This window comes from Pelodiscus sinensis, chromosome 8 (genome assembly GCF_052426305.1).
Source record: "Pelodiscus sinensis isolate ZL-2025 chromosome 8, ASM5242630v1, whole genome shotgun sequence".
Taxonomy (NCBI): Eukaryota; Metazoa; Chordata; order Testudines; family Trionychidae; genus Pelodiscus; species Pelodiscus sinensis.
In genome coordinates this window covers 38218759-38237300 of record NC_143059.1, presented here as the reverse complement: position 1 = coordinate 38237300, position 18542 = coordinate 38218759, and the positions used below count along the sequence as shown (strand labels likewise).

General features: G+C 40.6%; 1 protein-coding gene across 2 annotated transcripts in view; it reads right to left on the bottom strand.

Annotated features, from left to right (window-relative positions):
* Positions 1-307: 307 nt before the first annotated feature.
* LOC102457693 (lysosomal acid lipase/cholesteryl ester hydrolase-like) overlaps positions 308-18542 on the bottom strand; it is a 132677-nt gene continuing 114442 nt past the window's right edge. For both annotated transcript variants that reach the window (XM_075935088.2, XM_075935086.2), the window contains exons 6-12: positions 10468-10666; positions 9111-9220; positions 6485-6621; positions 4897-5043; positions 4677-4748; positions 2002-2070; positions 308-1613 (exon numbers count right to left, since the gene is read on the bottom strand). In XM_075935088.2, coding sequence (XP_075791203.1) covers positions 1380-1613; positions 2002-2070; positions 4677-4748; positions 4897-5043; positions 6485-6621; positions 9111-9220; positions 10468-10666 — 968 coding nt within the window. In that variant the 3' untranslated portion in view covers positions 308-1379. The remainder of the gene's footprint in view (positions 1614-2001; positions 2071-4676; positions 4749-4896; positions 5044-6484; positions 6622-9110; positions 9221-10467; positions 10667-18542) is intronic.

Genomic DNA, 18542 nt, shown 5'->3' with positions numbered 1-18542 from the left:
AATATTGATTCAATGTTAATATAGGCTACATGTTAATATTGTGTCTTAACATAATAACGGCCATACTGGGTCAGACCAAAGATCCATCTAGCCCAGTATCCTATCTGCCGACAGTGGCCAATACCAGATACCCCAGAGGGAGGGATCACAAAAGGTAATCCTCACGTAATTCCTCCCCTGTCTCCCACTTCCAGAGAAAAAAAATCCTCATTGAATTGAGCATCAGATAGTAGAATCCTGTAATCATCACTTTGGCTTGCTATTTGTTATTCAAGAGTATAATATTAGATTCTTTCTGATCCTCATATAATAATTTGAACATTTAAAGAACTTTATTTTTATTGAATTCAAAAGGTACGTAAATGGAGATAATAGATTACAAAGGAGTTTTATTTAGTTAATGGCACACACCAGCTCAACAAATAGGGTACGTCTAGACTACAGGCTTTTGTCGACAGAGGCTTTGTTGAAAAAGAGCATCTAGACTACAGCCAGTTCTGTCAACAAAGCAAACTGTTTTTTCAACAGAGTCTAGACACTCTCTTTTGAAAAAGCACAGTGTGGATGTAATAGCGCCTTTTTTCGACATAACTCTGTCGAAAAAAGGCGTCATTCCTCGTAGACTGAGGTTTACCACCATCAACAAAACTGCTGCGTCCTGTCAACTTACTGTTGACAGAACTCGACGGTAGTGTAGGCACAGGTATAGTTTTGTCAACAAAAGTCCACTTTTGTCGACAAAACCCTGTAGTCTAGACACACATATAGAACAATCTCCTTATAATCGCCTTTTTTCCCCACTGACTTCTGCTTCAAGGAAAGAATGAAAAGACATGCCTATTGGATCTTTTCATGGTGTGTATTGGAAATTACTGGTATTAGAGAAGAATATATTTTGGTCATGAGACAGGAATATTGACTCTGACTCTAGGTGAAATTAAACCTGGCCCATACCCTCATCTGCATTAAAATCAGTGTAGTTCCTTAGACATCAAAGGAATTACATATTTAAAATTAAGTAACAGCTTTTCTGAATTTGCACACTATTATTGCATGTCTTGTCTAGCCCCATAATCAGTTGTGACCTATGCATTTAATCCATTGTATAGAAAAGTCATGAAAATATGATTCGTTTCATTTATGACACTTACTTTTGAAAGAAGAAGACTTAAATACTTGTGTGGGGTGTTTTAAAAATGTATGTTGTGAGTTTGATTACTTTCTTTGACTTTGCTAACCTAATGTTTAAGATAATTAATAGAATCTCATTAAAGTACATATAAACCATTTTGGCCAAATACTTTTGTAGTTCACTAAAAAAAACAAGATAGATATCAACAGAAATTAATCAAATCTTCGCTCCTACAGCCACAGTATTTTCATTGATTTTTCTTCATCAAATCAAGGATTTCAATATACATGCGCTTAGGTGCATCAAGGCCCCAGATGAAATCAAGATGGTTCCAATCAGGAATGTCCTTGAAGTAAACAAGATTGGTGACTTGTTGGAGCAATAGGGCAACATCCCTAGGGTCAGAAAGCAAATCATTTCCACCACTCCACATCGCAGTTGGCACTTGCATGTCTGTCACATTGTATAAGGGAGGATTAACCTTTAAAAGAAGAGTTGATAAAAGAAAAGTTTCATGTTATTAGAGAAAAATAACAACAACTTTATAATGATTTGTTCTAGTTCTGGAAAGGATAGTACTGAGGACAAGGGAGCTGTCAATCAGAAGTTTTGAATTTCCTCAGTTTGCATTTGATTTTTGAACCAGAAAATTCATTGCATCATTTTGGGACATAAGTTTTCCTAATTTTTTTAAATAATCAGTAACATAAAATTAACATTAATTTTAATATGCAAGGTTAGACATTCTAGCTGGAAGAAGAGACTAACTAACTGATTCTATTTTCAAATATATTTTGAATTTGGTTCTTAAATTATCTTCCCTCTCCTCTCCATTTTTTTTAAATACGAGAAATTTTTTTTCCTCATACCTGATCATAGTGCACATAGTTGGACAGGATTCCCCAGTCATAAGCTTTAAATTCACCACTTTTAATTGCCTAGATTAAAACATTAAAATCAAATGTACATAGTTTTAATGAACAACATTAGCATAATTGTGAGGGAAAGATAGGTTCATTACTTCATATGATTGCAGTTTTTTTCCACCTGTAGAAACTAATAATTCCAACTGCTTTAAAAATCTGAGGGGTGAAGTATAGGCAGACAGCAGTTGAAGGAAAACAAGGTTATCACATATATTCTGAGGTAACTGTAATGAATGGAAGAAGCACCACACGTGCTCTACAACAGACATATAGCCACAAGTGGATGTGGTTACACCATGTCTACTACACCTCTATAGTGTCCCTTACCAAAGACTTTTAAGTAAAGTAAGTTGTCATGGGATAAGAGGGAAGGTCCTTTCATGGACTGATAACTGGTTAAAAGACAGGAAACAAAGGGTAGGAATAAATGGTACGTTTTCAGAGTGGAGAGAGGTAACTAGTGGTGTCCACCAAGGGTCTGTCCTGGGACCAATCCTATTCAATTTATTTATACATGATTTAGCGATATGTTTACAGTGAGGTAGCAAAATTTGCAGATGATACCAAACTGCTCAAGTTAGTTAAGACCAAAGCAGACTGTGAAGAGCTTCAAAAAGATCTCACCAAACTAAGTGATTGGGCAACAAAATGGCAAATTAAATGTAATGTTGACAAATGTAAAGTAATGCACATTGGAAAAAATAATCCCAACAATACATACAATATGATGAGGACTAATTTGGCTACAACTAGTCAAGATAGAGATCTTGGAGTCATTGTGGATCATTCTCTGAAAACATCTACTCAGTGTACAGCGGCAGACAAAAAAGCAAGCAGAATGATAGGAAACATAAAAGGGATAGAGAATAAGACAGAAAATGTCTTATCACCTCTGTATAAAAACATGGTACGCCCACATCTTGAATACTGCATACAAATGTGGTTGCCTCATCTCAAAAAAGATATATTGGCAGATTAAAAAGACTTTTACTTTCCAGGTTAGAAAAGAGGAGACTGGGGGATATGATAGAGGTCTTTAAAATCATGACTGGCATGAAAAAAAGTGAATAAGTCATTTACTTATTCCCACCATATAAGAACTAGGGATCACCAAATGAAATTAGTAGGCAACAGGTTTAAAACAAACAAAAAGGAGTTTTTCTTCACTCAGCGCTCCTTGCCAGAGGATGTGATGAAGGTTAGGACTTTAACAGGGTTCAAAAAACAGCTATATAGATTCATGGAGGTTAGGTCCATCAATGGCTATTAGCCAGGATGGGTAGGAAAGCTGTCCCTAGCCTCTGTTTGTCTGCAAATGGGTGACAGAAGAGGGATAACATGAGGATAACCTGTTGTGTTCCCTCCCTCTGGGGCATCTGGTGCTGGCCACCGTCCGCAGACAGGATACTGGGCTGGGTGGACCGTTGGTCTGAACCAGTATGGCCGTTCTTATATATTTTTATACAACATCCATCCATCCATCCACACACACACATATGTTCACACACACACATATGTACACACACACAGGGCATGACAGACAGAAAAAAAATGATATTTTGTTTTCCCCATTCCCATTAAAGTGTGGGGGCTGGCATCTTACTCAAAGAAAGAGAAACCTAAGGCCTTGTCTACACTTCCACAGTAAGTGCACCTAAGTTGTGCTATTCAGCTATATGCGAATAATGTAACTGAAGCTAATGTATCTTCAATTTACTGTAGTATCTATACCAGTGTTTCTCAACCTTTTTTTATAAAGTACCCCTTTAAAAAATATTATAAGTACCCCCAGTACCTACAGTTTTCAGACACACAACATTTTTTTCTAGCATTGCAACACATTTGTTTAAACAACTTAATCGTAGCCAGGCGGGCAATGAAATTTTTGGGTGTAAAAAGTACAAAAATAATAAAGCGCTGTAAAACTTAAAACAAAAATTCAGTTTTCTCCAAATTTCAGTTGAATTGACGTACCCCCCAGACTTCTCTTGAGTACCCCTAAAAGTACTCATACCACTTGTCTATACCATAGTACTTGTACCACTGGCCTATACCATGTCTATACTACAGTATATAGAAACACTGGTCTATACCATGTTGTGTCAACTGGAGAAACTCTCAAGTTGACTTACCTTACTCTTTTCATTCTGGTGGACTACTGGAGTTGACCAAACAGTGCTCTACTGTTCATTTAGCAGGTCATCCCCAGACCCACTAACTCCATCCCCACTAAATTGATCACAGCAGCTTCACACTCAGGTAACTGTAGACACGGCCTTAATAGCAGCGCTGCCCTGTAAAGTTGCTGTACATATAAGATATTTTTAAGATACTGACAAGGGTCTGGTTTGCAAAATATACTATGTCGTGCCATTAAAAATAGGATTAATTTCTTTATGAAACAATGCAATCTGGATTGGAAATTTATTCTGAAAATACTTCAATGTCATTGTAAAGTTCTCTTTCCATGTACAATGCCATCTAGATTGATAGTTTATTCTGAATGCCAGTGTTTCCTGACAGAATAGTATGGAAGATTGAAAATGGATTGATGGCCAAATACCACATATTACTGTCACATTATGATTAAAGAGCACTTTAGGTTTCTGAAATTCTACCTGTTTCCAATGAATCATATTTTGTATGGATGTTCCAGCTGGGGAATGTGCTGTATACACATTTACTCGGCTCTGAAAAGAAACATTTATATTTCACAAGAAGTTTCATTTTGGAAATGGCTCCACTTATTTATTTATCACAAATCAATGCAGATAATTTCAAGAAAAAAATCAGACTTTCAAAAAAAATACCCAAGGAATAACCGTAGATTATACGTACCATATTTAAGTTCTTCTCATTAAATCCACACAGCACAAACAGAACATTACCACAAATCTCTGCTAATATATCCTGTCTGCAAAATGAATTAGCAACCACTTCACCAAAATAATTGTGGGGTAAGAAATCTTTATCGCCAAATAAAATCTGTAAAATGACAACAAAAATTATTTATTACAGTTACACAAATCGGAAATGAAATCTTCCCTTCCCTCTATTAATACTAGGACTCAGATGTCATATAGGGGACATGTAGTGTTCAATGTACATTTAAATAAATCAAGTGAGGTTGGTTCTACCACTTGGAAGGCAACTCCCTAGTCCAAAAGTCCTCACTGCTAAGAATTCTTCTTTTAGGGTGTGTCTAGACTACAGAGTTTTGACAAAATTATACCTGCATCTACACTACCGTCGAGTTCTGTCAACATAACATCGACAGAACTCGGCAGTTTTGTCGATGGTAGTAAACCTCATTCTACAAGGAATAACACCTTTTGTCGACAGAGTTCTGTTGACAGAAGGTGTTATTACATCTACACTGTCCTTTGCGTCTACACTGTTATGTCGACAAAGTGGCTTGCTTTGTCGACAGAACTGGATATAGTCTAGACGCTCTTTGTCGACAAAACCCTGCAGTCTACACACAACCCTACATGCAATAACACCTTCTGTCGACAGAACTTTGTTGACAGAAGGCATTATGCCTCGTAAAATGAGGTTTACCAGCGTCGACAAAACTGCTGAGTTCTGTCGACGTTATGTCGACAGAACTCAGTGGTAGTGTAGATGCAGGTATAGTTTTGTCGACAAAAGTCCACTTTTGTCGACAAAACTCTGTAGTCTAGACACACCCTATGATTCTATGACATTCTCTTGGAAAAAGTTATTGGCATTATTGTGCCAGATCAGGCTAGTGGTCCAACTAATCCAGTTACTGGTCTCTGCAGTAACACAGGCTTCAGAGGAAGATACTAAAACTCTCTTAATGGAGAATCATGCCAGTGGGGGAAGTAACTTCTAGACTCATGCCAACTCATGATTAGTTTATGACCTGATGCAATAAGACTGATATCCCTTATTTTGTATCCTACCTAGAATAACTGGATATCCTTATTACCCATAGAAACATCTAAAACTTACTTGGAATGCTGCTAAACCTTTTCAATTCACAATTTTAGATTTGATGCCCTTTAGTTTTACTGACTGCTATCTTTTTCTTGTATTACGAGAAAGGGTAAGTAGTAATGCTTTGTTACTACCTCTACACCATTTACTATTTTATGCGATTCTCATTTCTCCTTTTATTCATACACTCTCTGATTAGTCCAAGATTTTTTCATTCTCCCCTGGCACTGAAGTCTTCCTATCCTTCTAATTGGTTTTCTAATTCTGCCATATCATACTGTAAGGATAAATTTTGGCACAGTAAACACAGATTATGGATTAAGATATGGGACTAGCTTTAACTCTGGCGCAGGATGTATACTAAAAATAATTGAATATTATAAGGCTTTCCTTAACTCATTTTAGAATCCTCACCAAAAATTCCTACTAACTTTGGCAAATTCTGTCTGAAGAAATCACATACCTTGATAACTGAATTGGGAAGCAATGCAAGCTTTGTCAATGGGGATTTGGCATATTTAACTGTGGCTACAGGAGCTAAGGCAAAGTACATTTTGATTCTTCGAGCCAGCTGGGGCATGGTTGAAAATGCTATGAAAGCTGAAAATGAAGAAAGAGATGTCCAAGTTATGACTGTGGAGCTAAAACACGTTTATTTTTTGTAAAAACTATTTACAAACTGTAATCAGAACATACATTTTGAAAATTTTTAAAGGATCAATTGGAAACACAGGGGCTACGTCTACATTGGCATCCCTTTCCGGAAAAGGAATGCTAATGAGATGAGTCAGAATTGCAAATCCACGGGGGATTTAAATATCCCCTGCGGCATTTGCATTTACATGGCTGCCGCTTTTTTCCGGCTTAGGGATAAGCCGGAGAAAAGCACCAGTCTAGATGCAATTCTCCGGAAAATAAGCCCTTTTCCGGAGGATTTCTTATTCTTGAAAGTATTCTTATTCTTGCAATTCCGACTCATCTCATTAGCATCCCTTTTCCGGAAAGGGATGCCAATGTAGACGTAGCCAAGCTGTTTTTAATATAAATATTTTGTAGCGGCATTTGTGGGCCACACCTTGAAGTGATGAGCAAGGGAGCAATTTTCAAAAGACTCAAAAACCAGCAAGTTCCCTTTGAAGCTTGAGCATGAGATTATGACACTTGCAGTCTGAAACTTTTTTCATGTGAATTTAACTTGAATGTAATGCCTTTCCCTTGCTTAATGGAACACTGTGTTAAAACAAAGTTTTGATGATTTGAAAGTAGCATCCTGAGTGTGCGTTTTAGATTTCAGAAAATGTGATTATGTTAGAAAAACAACTGTCAGAATGGAACCTCCTCACTCAGGCTACGTCTAGACCTCAGTGCTTTTCTGGGATACCGGAAAAAATATTGAAAAAGTGGATGTGCTCTTTCGCCATCCCTGTAAACTTCGTTCTACAAGGAACAAGGGATGTGTCAAAAGAGCACTTTTTTCTGAAATTTGGTGCCGTGTAGACACACCAAATTTTAAAAAAAAAGCCTTTTTGTGAAAGTAAATCAGAAAAAGATACGCAATTTGCATACTGAAAATTGCATATCTTTTTCCGATTTACCACTGCTGTGTAGACATAGCCCCATATGTCCTTCTTCTGTATTGCCAGGCTCAGATTTACTTTGGTGAGCACATAAATTAAGTGTTTATCACTCTTGTTAGCACTGAAGAACCCAAATAACTACTGTAATGCCGAGCGGGCTCCTACTGTCCATCAAAAAAAACCTTTAACTGAATTTCTAAGAGCCTGGCCTCTCAAAGATAAAAATGGTTTATTTTACTACATAACAGCTTGTAAGCTGGCTGCCTTGAGTCCTGGGTCCCTGACCTGTGCTCAGGCCTGGAAATAAATGTCTAGCAGCTTCCTTCAAACCCCGGGCCCTGAGTACAGGGCAGCCAGCAACACAAACTCAGTCCCACAATCAGCAAGGACCCAGCCTCGGTTCAGGACAGGGCAGCAAAGCAAACTCAATCCTACAGTTAGTAAGGTCCTGGCCCTAGTTCAGGGGAGGACAGTCAAAAAACACAGTTCCCCCAGCATGAGCGAGGAGTGGGGAGACTGCTATCTGGTATGTGGGATGGCAGGGGGCATGTAGGCCCTCCCTACTCCACCGTGTCCCAGCCCAAGGCCCTAGCAGTGGCAGCCTTGGTGCCACTGGGGTCTGCAACACACTGACACCCTAAAGTTTTATAAGGTCTGCCTGAGAGTTGCCTGTTTCCCCAGGGCCACTTCCTAACTCCCCTCAGGCATCTACCTGCCACCCCCCACGGGCTGCTGGTTCTCGTGGTCATCGCCATCTGACCCCTCAAGTAGGGTAAAGAAGGTATCCTCTTCAAAGCAGGGCCCTGGCGGTCCAGACCAGTCCTCAACCTCTGGCGTGAGAGCTCAGGGCAGGCTTCTGCTTCCTCCAGTGGCTGGGACCCTTCTGAGCTCCTGGGCTGGGCTTTTATCCTTCCTGCCCCGCCCCTTGGCTTCTGGGGAGTTAAAGGGGTAAGCCACACCCGGCTCAGCCCACGTGGGCTCAGAGATGGGTTCTTCTTCCTCTGGGTCAGTGAGTGGCCACCCCAGCTCACTACACAGCTACTATCCTGTTCTAGATCTGAGATAAAACAAGGCAATGGTATATTAATATGTTAGTTGGCCAAAGTAAACCACGGGCATTCAAATACAATGCTCCTTCTCTCTCTGAGAATTTCATAAAGAGCTAGTTGAAAGATGTTGTTAATGCACTTCGTAATGTGGACAGGCCAAAGATATATCATTGGTGTGCATCTTAACTACATACTCCAGTTGCATCAGGGTTATTGAATGATTGATGACATGCAATTCTGAAAAGAACAGAATATGAATTCCAGATAACAGTGACCAGGACATGACATTGCCTTAAAAATTGTCTTCTGGTTGCCTGTGAAATCTGCAGCAGAAACAAAGGGAACTGGAAAATGGTACATATGTGCACTATAGATGAGTATGTCGCAGTGGAGGGAAGAGATCTAGCTTATAATGGACAGCTATTTCCAGACTTAAAGATACACAGTATTTCCCTTAACTTACCTATAGTGGTGCCTTGTGAATGGCCAACATAATACAGTTGCTCTTGTCCAGTTTTCTTCACAATAAAGTCAATCACTGCCGGAAGGTCATATTTAGCCATTTCATCAAAGCTACAAAAGGAAAGAGTACCATCTTGAAGTGAAATAGAGCTAAATGTCTACTTCTAAACACAAGGGCTATGTCTATATAGCCCCCTCTTGCACAAAAAATATGCAAATGAGGCAAAGCGTGGAATATCGCCATGCCTCATTTGCATAATTAATTAGGCTCTGTTTTTGTGCAACAGGCTTTTGTGCAAGAGCCGTTCTTCCTCCTTCTTTCAGGAAGAACAGTTCTTGCGCAAGAGGGGAGCCTCATTAATTATGCAAATGAGGCATGGTGATATTTGCCTCATTTGCATATTTTTTGTGCAAGAGGGGGCAGTCTAGACACAGCCAAAAAATCTTTGAACCACAGAACAGGCATAGCATATTCACTTTCCATATTGTTCCCCAAAACTGCTACTAATGTTTATATCCCCATCCACACTGGGCCAGAAACTGAGGTAAGGAACTGTGTTTAAACCCTTTTCCACTACAGGGAGTCCCCACTATAAGTCACCCCAGTATACATCCGTTCCACACTAAAGTCATTGACACTTGTAGGAACTGATGTATTATAAGTCCTCTCATTCCCTACTCTTAAGTCATGCAAAAAAAAATTGTGCAAATGGAAGTCAGCTGCAGAGAGAAAAAATCCCCGGTTTAAGTTGTTTCACTATAATTCCAAGTTTTTTTGGAATGTATCTTGGACTCATAGCAAGGCCGTCCTGTATATAAGGATGATTCGTTGTTCGAGATAAAGCTGTTATAACCAAGTTAGCTGCAGCTTTGGTTAAACAGAGTCCTTGGAGGTGATGTCTGACAGTGACCGTGTCAGATATTGTAGCAAGACCATGCTGAACTTTTGTCCTCTGGTAAGTTCATAGTATAGTTAAAAAGGCATTTGATTTCACTGAATTTATCCTGTACTCAAGATAATTTAGTAATTCCTAGTGAACGCCAAGCATGCCACAACGAAATATAACACCTATGTATTCTAGTGTGTCCACTAATTCTAGGGACATATTCTTATGTATCAAGTGCCAGATTTTCTTAGATGCTTATCATCTACAAATGAACCTGACTTGAAGTCAACCGGCTGTGTCTAACATATCTGAAAAATCCAGGTGGAATTGTCAAACTGGGCATTCAATATTAGTGGACACATTTTGGTGTTTTAAATTAATTCATTATACATTTCTCACTGAAGTAGTGAAATCTTTCATAACAAACATAAAACAAATTGGTCACATGGTTTTTCCCAAACTATAGTCTACCTGAAAGCCCAGAATTTCTTTTGGAGCACTGACAGAGTTTTGTGACCTCTAGACCAGGTGTTCCCTCTGCTATTTCCTATCCAAACATCATAGCCTGCATCTGCCAGAATAAAGCCCAGGCTGTTTTTAGCCACATTAGTGATCCAGTTGCTACCATCTGTAAGTAAACCATGCTGCAGAAACACAACAGGCTTCAGACCTGAATGGGAGAGAGAGAGAGAGAGATTTGACTGAATATTACACACAACCAAAACTTCTGTGACATTTAGAACAAAATGATACTCATGCCCCAACAGCTAAACTCCTGACTCCAATATCCAGTTCTAGGCTAGGGAGGGATTAAATTGAATTGCCAGAGACTGTAATGTGGAATTTCATAAGGACACCACTTATAACAGGAAAACATGGAAGAATGATCTCACTTGTATTACTACGTGTTAAAGAACAATTTTATAGAAAAAATATGTTTCTCAAATGCTATCATTCCTAAATATGGAACACATGGGGGAAGATTTAAAGCAGGGGTGGGGAACCTAAGGCCTGGGGGCCGAATGCAGCCCTTGGCTTGCTTGGATCCAGCCCCTGAGGCTCAGGCCTTCCCCCCACCATTGGGGAGCCTATACTGGTGCTCCAGCTCCCCACTATCCCTGGAGCACACAAAATCTTCTAGCCTAAGTCCCTCTCCCCCCCCCCCTCCCGCACACACACACTGCCTCCAGGCTCTGGTGTGCCAGGGGAATGTGAGAAATATCTTTTTCCTTCTCAGGCAGGGGTCATGTCAGGGTATGTCTACACAGCAAAGTGATTTCAAAATAACATCGCTTATTTTGAAATAACTTTCCAAGCGTCTACACAGCCAAACTGCTATTTCGAAATAAATTCAAAATAGTGGAGCACTTATTTCGAATTTGGTAAACCTCATTCTACGAGGATTAACGCCAAATTTGAAATAGCTATTTCAAAATAAGTGCTGTGTAGACACTTATTTCAAATAGGGGGCCTAGAGCCTTCCCGGGGTGCCCTGGTGGCCACTCCAGCCTCAACCAAGAACACTACACTCCCTCCTCCCCTTCCTGGAGCTGTTAAAGGGGTAGTCACTGTCCCTGATCCAGTGGCCCCAAAACATGAGCCATCAAGCCACTGGCAGCCAGCCCTCCACTGCTTCCCAGGAGCAGTCTGCCAGCTCCCAGGAGCCTACCAGGGCCTTCCTGGTCCAGGGTGGAGATCATGGACCTTATTCAGGTTTGGGGGGATGCCCCCAATGTCCATGATCTCCACACAAGATGGAGGAATGCGGCCGTCTATGGCAGGATAGCTGCCAGCCTGGCCACCAAAGGCCCCATGTGAACCCAGGAGCAGGTTCCCATGAAAATCAAGTTGGTCCTGCGAGACTCTCAACCTTGAGCTTCCCCTCCCCCTTCTTCCCCTTGCTTCTCCTTCCAGCTCCCTCTTCCCATATTTCCCTCTCCCCTCTCCCAGCCTCTCTCCTCCCCTCTTCCACCTCCTTTCCCCAGTCTCACCAGAGTTTCATCCCCCCTCCCTCAGTTTGGTTAAATAAAGAGAGTTTGTGTTCATGAAAATACGTGTATTTTATTTGACATTAGGAAGGGCGGTTAGGGAGGGGTAAGTGGAAGGACGTGAGGGAGGAATGAGGCACAAGCCCCCAGTGGGGCAGACCGGGGAGGCTCTTAGTGCTCCTCAGGGTAGAAACTTTCCAACAGGGCCTCCTGGATATTGACAGTCCCCCGATGGCTCTCCCAGATGGCAACCTGCAGAAAGTGCAGCCAGGCTCACAGCAACACATCCAAAAGAAGCACCAGAGTGCCCAGGTGCAGCTCTGTCTCCATGTTACAGAGTGCTGTGGTGTCCCAAGTGAGGGCAACCAGAGCACACAGAGACAAAATGCTTTGCTGTCTCTCATCAAGGCAGACAAGCAAGCAGGGAAACATGAGAACTGGCTGTCCAGGGGGGTCCCTTTAAGCACAGACCTCAGATAGCCTCAGGCAGCAGCCCCATACAGTAAGTCCTGACCTGGTGCCCTGCCGGAACTGGTTCCAGCCAGCCTTAAATGTGATTCAGAGTCTACTCAGTGTGGACACACTATTTCGAAATAGCAAAATGCTATTTCAAAATGCATTTTGTGTGTAGATGCGTTATTTTGAAATAAGCTATTTCGAAATAACACTGTAGTGTAGACATACCCTCAGTGAGGGTTTGTTTTTTGCTTTTTATTTGTGATTTTTCTGTGAGTCAGCAGCCCCCATGCAAAAAAGGTTCCCCACCCCTGATTTAAGGGAATTGTTTATAATTACCATGGCTAAATGTATACTGAGGATGTACTTCAATACTAGTCCTATTATATTTGATTGCCAGAAGACACATTTGTTGTGTAGTTGAAGCTCTAAGCAGTGCATGCCTGTAAAGGTATACCAGTTAGGTGAGTTTCATTCTGATTACTGGATCCACAGCCTCTCCACACAATGCACATTAATTCCCAGAGTTTCTTGTGGCCTACTTTACCCTTTTGTGGTTATGTTCATTCCCCTCCTAATCATTACTACAATACAGTGGTTCCCAAAATAGGGTCCCCAGACCTTTGTGAGTCTGCCATGAGCTCTGATGGGTTATGGTCTGGAGGCAGTATACACTAAAACACTGTTCCAAGTCTTTTGACACTTGGAGGACACCATTTTGTGCTCAAAATGGCTTCCTCTGCACAGCATGACCTCTGATGCACCATGTGTTCTGAAAGTCCCAGAAATGAAAGGGGTCCACAATATTTAGTAAGATGCCAACGAGTTCCTGGGGGAAAAAGGTTTGGGAACCATTTCTATAACATTAACTAATGTTTTTTTAAGTGTCATGCGGTCAGTGCCAGAGCACTTTATACTACTGCATGTCAGAACTGTTTCCTTAAAGAGCCCTGACATGGATACCTTTGACTGCACCTACACCAATGGATACCAGAATTAGAAGTAATTCTAGTTTGATCAATGTTTCAATCACTGGACCTTGTGTCCAGAGTATAGTGGCAGGTATAGGAGCATTCCCCGTGCCCTCCTGAAAACAACTAGCAGCTCAAGCCCAGCAGGAAAGTGACAATTTGTTTTACTGCACAAGATATGGTGCCAGAGAACACAGAGATTTGAATCTATTGAAGGGGATGCTGCTCCTAAGAGCTTTTCTGTCCTTCATCGAGATCTTGACCAAGCTGGCACCAGCACCATTCACTTTCCTGCCTCTGCACATACTGTCCTTCCACAGATGCTCACCTTTCCTTCTTCCCCATCCCTAATACCATTGCAACAGTTTGTGTAAACCAACTCATGATAGCCCACCAAAGCAGTTAAAAGAGATAGAGCTTAAGTCCTTAACATATGCTGTTCTATCAAATTAAAGAGTGGAGAGCTAAACAGTGAAAGGTCTATTTACAATTGATACTAGTTAAATGATTACTTTGCAAATAATTGCAGTTATTCAAAATTAAGTATGCAGAAATGAAATTGATGGAAGGAGAGAAAGGAGAGAAGTTTTATACAAAATTAAAAATACAGTGAACCATCAGAACAAGCCAAAACCACATTTGAAAACAGATACATTTTTTAAATACTGTTGTTAATAGACACAGGAATAGCCATGTTGGTTCCAGGATATTGGAGAGACAAGGAGGGTGAAGAATTTATCTTTCACTGGGACAACTGCTGTTGACGAGAGAAACAAGCTTTCAAGTTACCACATATTCTAAGGGACCATCATTCACATGGCCACTTACAATGTGTGCTAACTACTTATGTTAAATTATTTGTTCAGTCTTATATCTAGCAGTGACACGCTAAACACTATTCCCACACCTGAAGCACTTCTCCCTCTCACCAACAGAAGGTGGTCCAATAAAAATACGTTACCTTGCACTTGCATCCTTGCCTCTCTAGTGTGACTGTGACAGATATGGCAATTTCCTGCAATGTCCTTGAAAACAATCTTACTGAATTAAGTTTTAGTATCTTTGGGGTCCATTGTATTCAAGTGTATGTATTATTGTGGCCTGGGATTATAGGTAACCTCTCTAGGAGGAAGAGGAGATACAAGGCCTGGGTTATCAAAACACTATGTTGAACAATGTGCAAAACAAGGTCGCACTTTTTGGGACAAAAACAATCCAGCCTTTTGAAGCTATGTCCCAAGGAGAGGACTATTATCTGCTGATTACCGATGACATGATTAGGGCTGTAACAAATTCATAGCCATAAAAATGCACTACAGACTGTAAAATCTGGTCTCTTCTCACAAAATCTGATCTTTTGTGTGCCTTTACCCTATGCTCTACAGATATCACAGTAGAAGCCAGCATTTCTCAAATTGGGGGTCCTGACCCAAAAGGATTTGCAGGCGCTTGCAGGGTTATTTTAGGAGAGTCACAGTATTGCTACCCTTACTTCTGCACTGTCTTCAGAGCTGGGTGTCTGAAAAGCAGCAACTGTTGGCCAGGACCCAGTTCTGAAGACAGCGTCTTACCACAGCAACATGGAAGCAAGCAAGGCCAAACCGTACCATGCCACCCTTACTTCTGCACTGTTGCCTTCAGTGGTGGGTGCCTGGCCTACAGTCACCACTTTTTGACCACTGAAGGCAGTGCAGAGGTCAGGATGACAAAACTATACCATGCCACCCTTATATCAGTGCTGCTGCTGGCAGTGGCTCTGCCTTCAGAGCTGGGCTCCTGGCCAGAAGCCACCACTCTCCAGCTGTCCAGCTCTGCAGGCAATAATCGCAACCAGCAGCAACAGTGCAGAAGTAAGGGAAGCAGTACCACAACCCTCCTACAATAACTCTGCAACCCCACACACTCCACTCAACTCCTTTTTGGGGTCAGTATTCCAACAATTATAGCACTGTGAAATTTCAGATTTAATAGCTGAAATTATGAAAATTAAATCCTATTACCATGAAATTGACCAAAATGGAATGTAAATTTGGTAGGGTTCTAGAGATGGGTGGGATGTAGTATAAAAATGACTTGTTGCACTAATAAAGTCACCATTCTTACAAAGTTGCAATGGATTTTTGCCAAAGTACTTCATCCAAGGTATTGATGTAAAAAACATCGCAATCTGTTATATATTGTAATACTATTTATATGCAAGTATCTTTGCATTTGAAGTTATGATTACTGGCTTGTATCTTAATCATGTGCTATATTCCTGGATGACACTCCTCATAGATAGGTTAACATCAAGGCTAGCCAGCTTTATGTTGCTAGCCCAATAAGGACATTCAGCTCTCACAATGTCCCACAGAAGAAACTCCCCCTGCTCAGCAAGTCTTTCTGCAAATACCTCAGACTGAAAGGAGCCAATGGCAAACCATGCAAGGACATGGGCTATGTTCATGTGACCCTGAATTCCACCCTGGGCCTGTAATTTGCCATATTGGGGGGTTGGAAGCTTTATTTGAGATAGTGAGTTTCCATGCATATGGCAAAGAATATAAATTGCAGTTGGAACATGGCCATTCTATCTTAATTTCCTGCTTCATTTCTCTGGACTGGAATTCTATCATGAAGCTTTGGACAAGGACTAATGACTAATACGTTTGGCCAATTCCAGAGAGAATTTTACAAAGTAGCAGACTATTCCATCACTGCTACAAACCTGATAAGCACTTTGTAATTATGTACATGTATATGATCTATTAACCATTTAACTCTTCTTAATAAATCTTGAGTTAAGTTTACTAACGATTGGCTGATGGTTTGGTTTTGAAACTTATTGACCTGGGGTAAATGTCTGATCCCTTGGAAATGGAAGACTGACACACGAGGGCAGGGGACTGGACTCAATGACCCCTAGAGGTCCCTTCCAGTTCTAGTGGTCTATGATTCTATGATTAAATGTGTTTTTAGTAACCACTCACTATATTAGACCAACTTGTCGAGATGAGAACCATGGGCTGGCATATCTGAGGAGGACTATGCTTCAGTTCTTGTTAACAAGTGTGGTGATACTGAAGTTCTTTGTTACTGGTTTGGTGAATCTAATTATAAAATAAACCACTAGTTTTTGGGAAATTGTCTGACCAATTTCTTGCAGTTTGTTCCGAATGTGACATTTTCAGTATGGCCTAACCCTAGGCATTCAATCACAATGGGTTTTCACATTACAAAAGCAAGTGTTAAATTACAACATCAACCAAAACTTTCAGACACGGTTATGAAACTTTTATAAAAAATTATTAAAATCCATCATAGACTTCTTCACTATCCCCTTGACGTAGCTGATTATTACCTCAACAACATGCTTATTTTCAATCCAACAGCACCGCCTGATGGATTCATTTAACCATGCCATCTCTCAGAGTACAATGGAAAAAACAAAACCTCAAAATGCAAATATTAATTAGTAACATTCATTTATTTAGATTTAAAATTAGAATGAGATTCTTACCCATGGTCTAGATGCTCTAAATAAATTTACAAATAAATTCATAACCATATTAAATAATCACTTTATAAGAACGCAGCTTGCCAAACACTAATAACATTGCTTTGTATCTCTTGATCATCTTTGATTTGCATCATCTCTTTTTGCACAGTGACACTTCTGAGGCCCTAAAAGATTTCTCCTTAATTACATGCTGAAAGGGAAAACAAAACCAAACAAACAAACCCTTCCTCCAGACTGGTGATCTCTGTTTTAGGTTTGTGGCTGGTGATTCTTCTGGATAAGCAATAAGCTACTGCTTTGGAGGACAGGGTCATAATTCAAAATTATCTGGACAAACTGGAGAAATGGTCTAAGGTAAATAGGATGAAGTTTAATAAGGACAATTCAATGTACTCCACTAAGGAAGGAACAATCACTCTCACACACACAAAATGGGAAGCGACTGTCTAGGAAGGAGAACTGCAAAAAGGGATGTAGGGGTCCAAGTGGACCACAAGCTAAATATGAGTCAACAGTGTGATGCTGTTGCAAAAAAAGCAAAATAATTCTGGGAGTGTTGTAAGACAGACATGAGAAGTCATTCTTCCACTCTACTCTGCACTGATTAGGCATCAGTTGGAGCATTGTGTCCAGTTCCGGGCACCACATTTCAAGAAAGATGTGGAGAAACTGGAAGGTCCAGAGAAGAGCAACAAGAATGATTAAAGGTCTAGAGAACATGACCTATGAAGGAAGACTGAAAGAATTGGGCTTGTTTATTTTGGAAAGGAGAAGACTGAGAGGGGACATGATAGTGGTTTTAGGTATCTAAAAGGGTGTCACAAGGAGGAGGGAGAAAAATTGTTCTCCTTAGCCTCTGAGGATAGGACAAGAAGCAATGGGCTTAAACTGCAGCAAGGGAGGTTTAGGTTGGACATTACAGAAAACTTCCTAAGTGCCAGGGTGGTTAAATACTGGAATAAGTTGCCTAGGGAGGTTGTGGAATCTCCATCTCTGGAGATATTTCAGAGCAGATTGGATAGACATCTATCAGGGATGGTCCAGATGGTACTGGGTCCTGCCATGAGGACATGGGACTGGACTCGATGACCTCTCGAGGTCCCTTCCAGTTCTAGTGTCCTATGATTCTATCATATTGCCCTAGGAAGGACAACTGATTTAGATCTCAACATTTGGATTCCAACTGTGGCACTCTAGTAATTTTGACCTCTTTTTTCATGACCAACATAGTTAGTACTAACAAAGGTTTATACTTAGTTGTCCTTACCTACAGGCAGAAACTTTTCATTTCTCTTGCCTTCAGTTTGTCAATTTTGTTTACTCTTTTCCTGCTATCTCTCTCTCTTCCTTCCTCATTATTTCACTTGTATTCTTCCCTCCCACTTTCTCTCTCCTCTTTCCCCTCTCCACACAGTACTCCTTCCCTGGTCTTCTCACTATGCTAAGATCCTCACCTGCATCTTTAGTTTCTTGCGTCCTCATACACACTCTGCTGTCCTCTTGTGGCCTTTAAAGTGAAGAATTTTCTTCCCATTTTTATAAAAAACAGAACCATTTACCTTTGCTTTAGGAATTATCAGGGGGAAAACATATTACCTGTGTACCTGTATACTTTGCAAGGACAATGCTGAA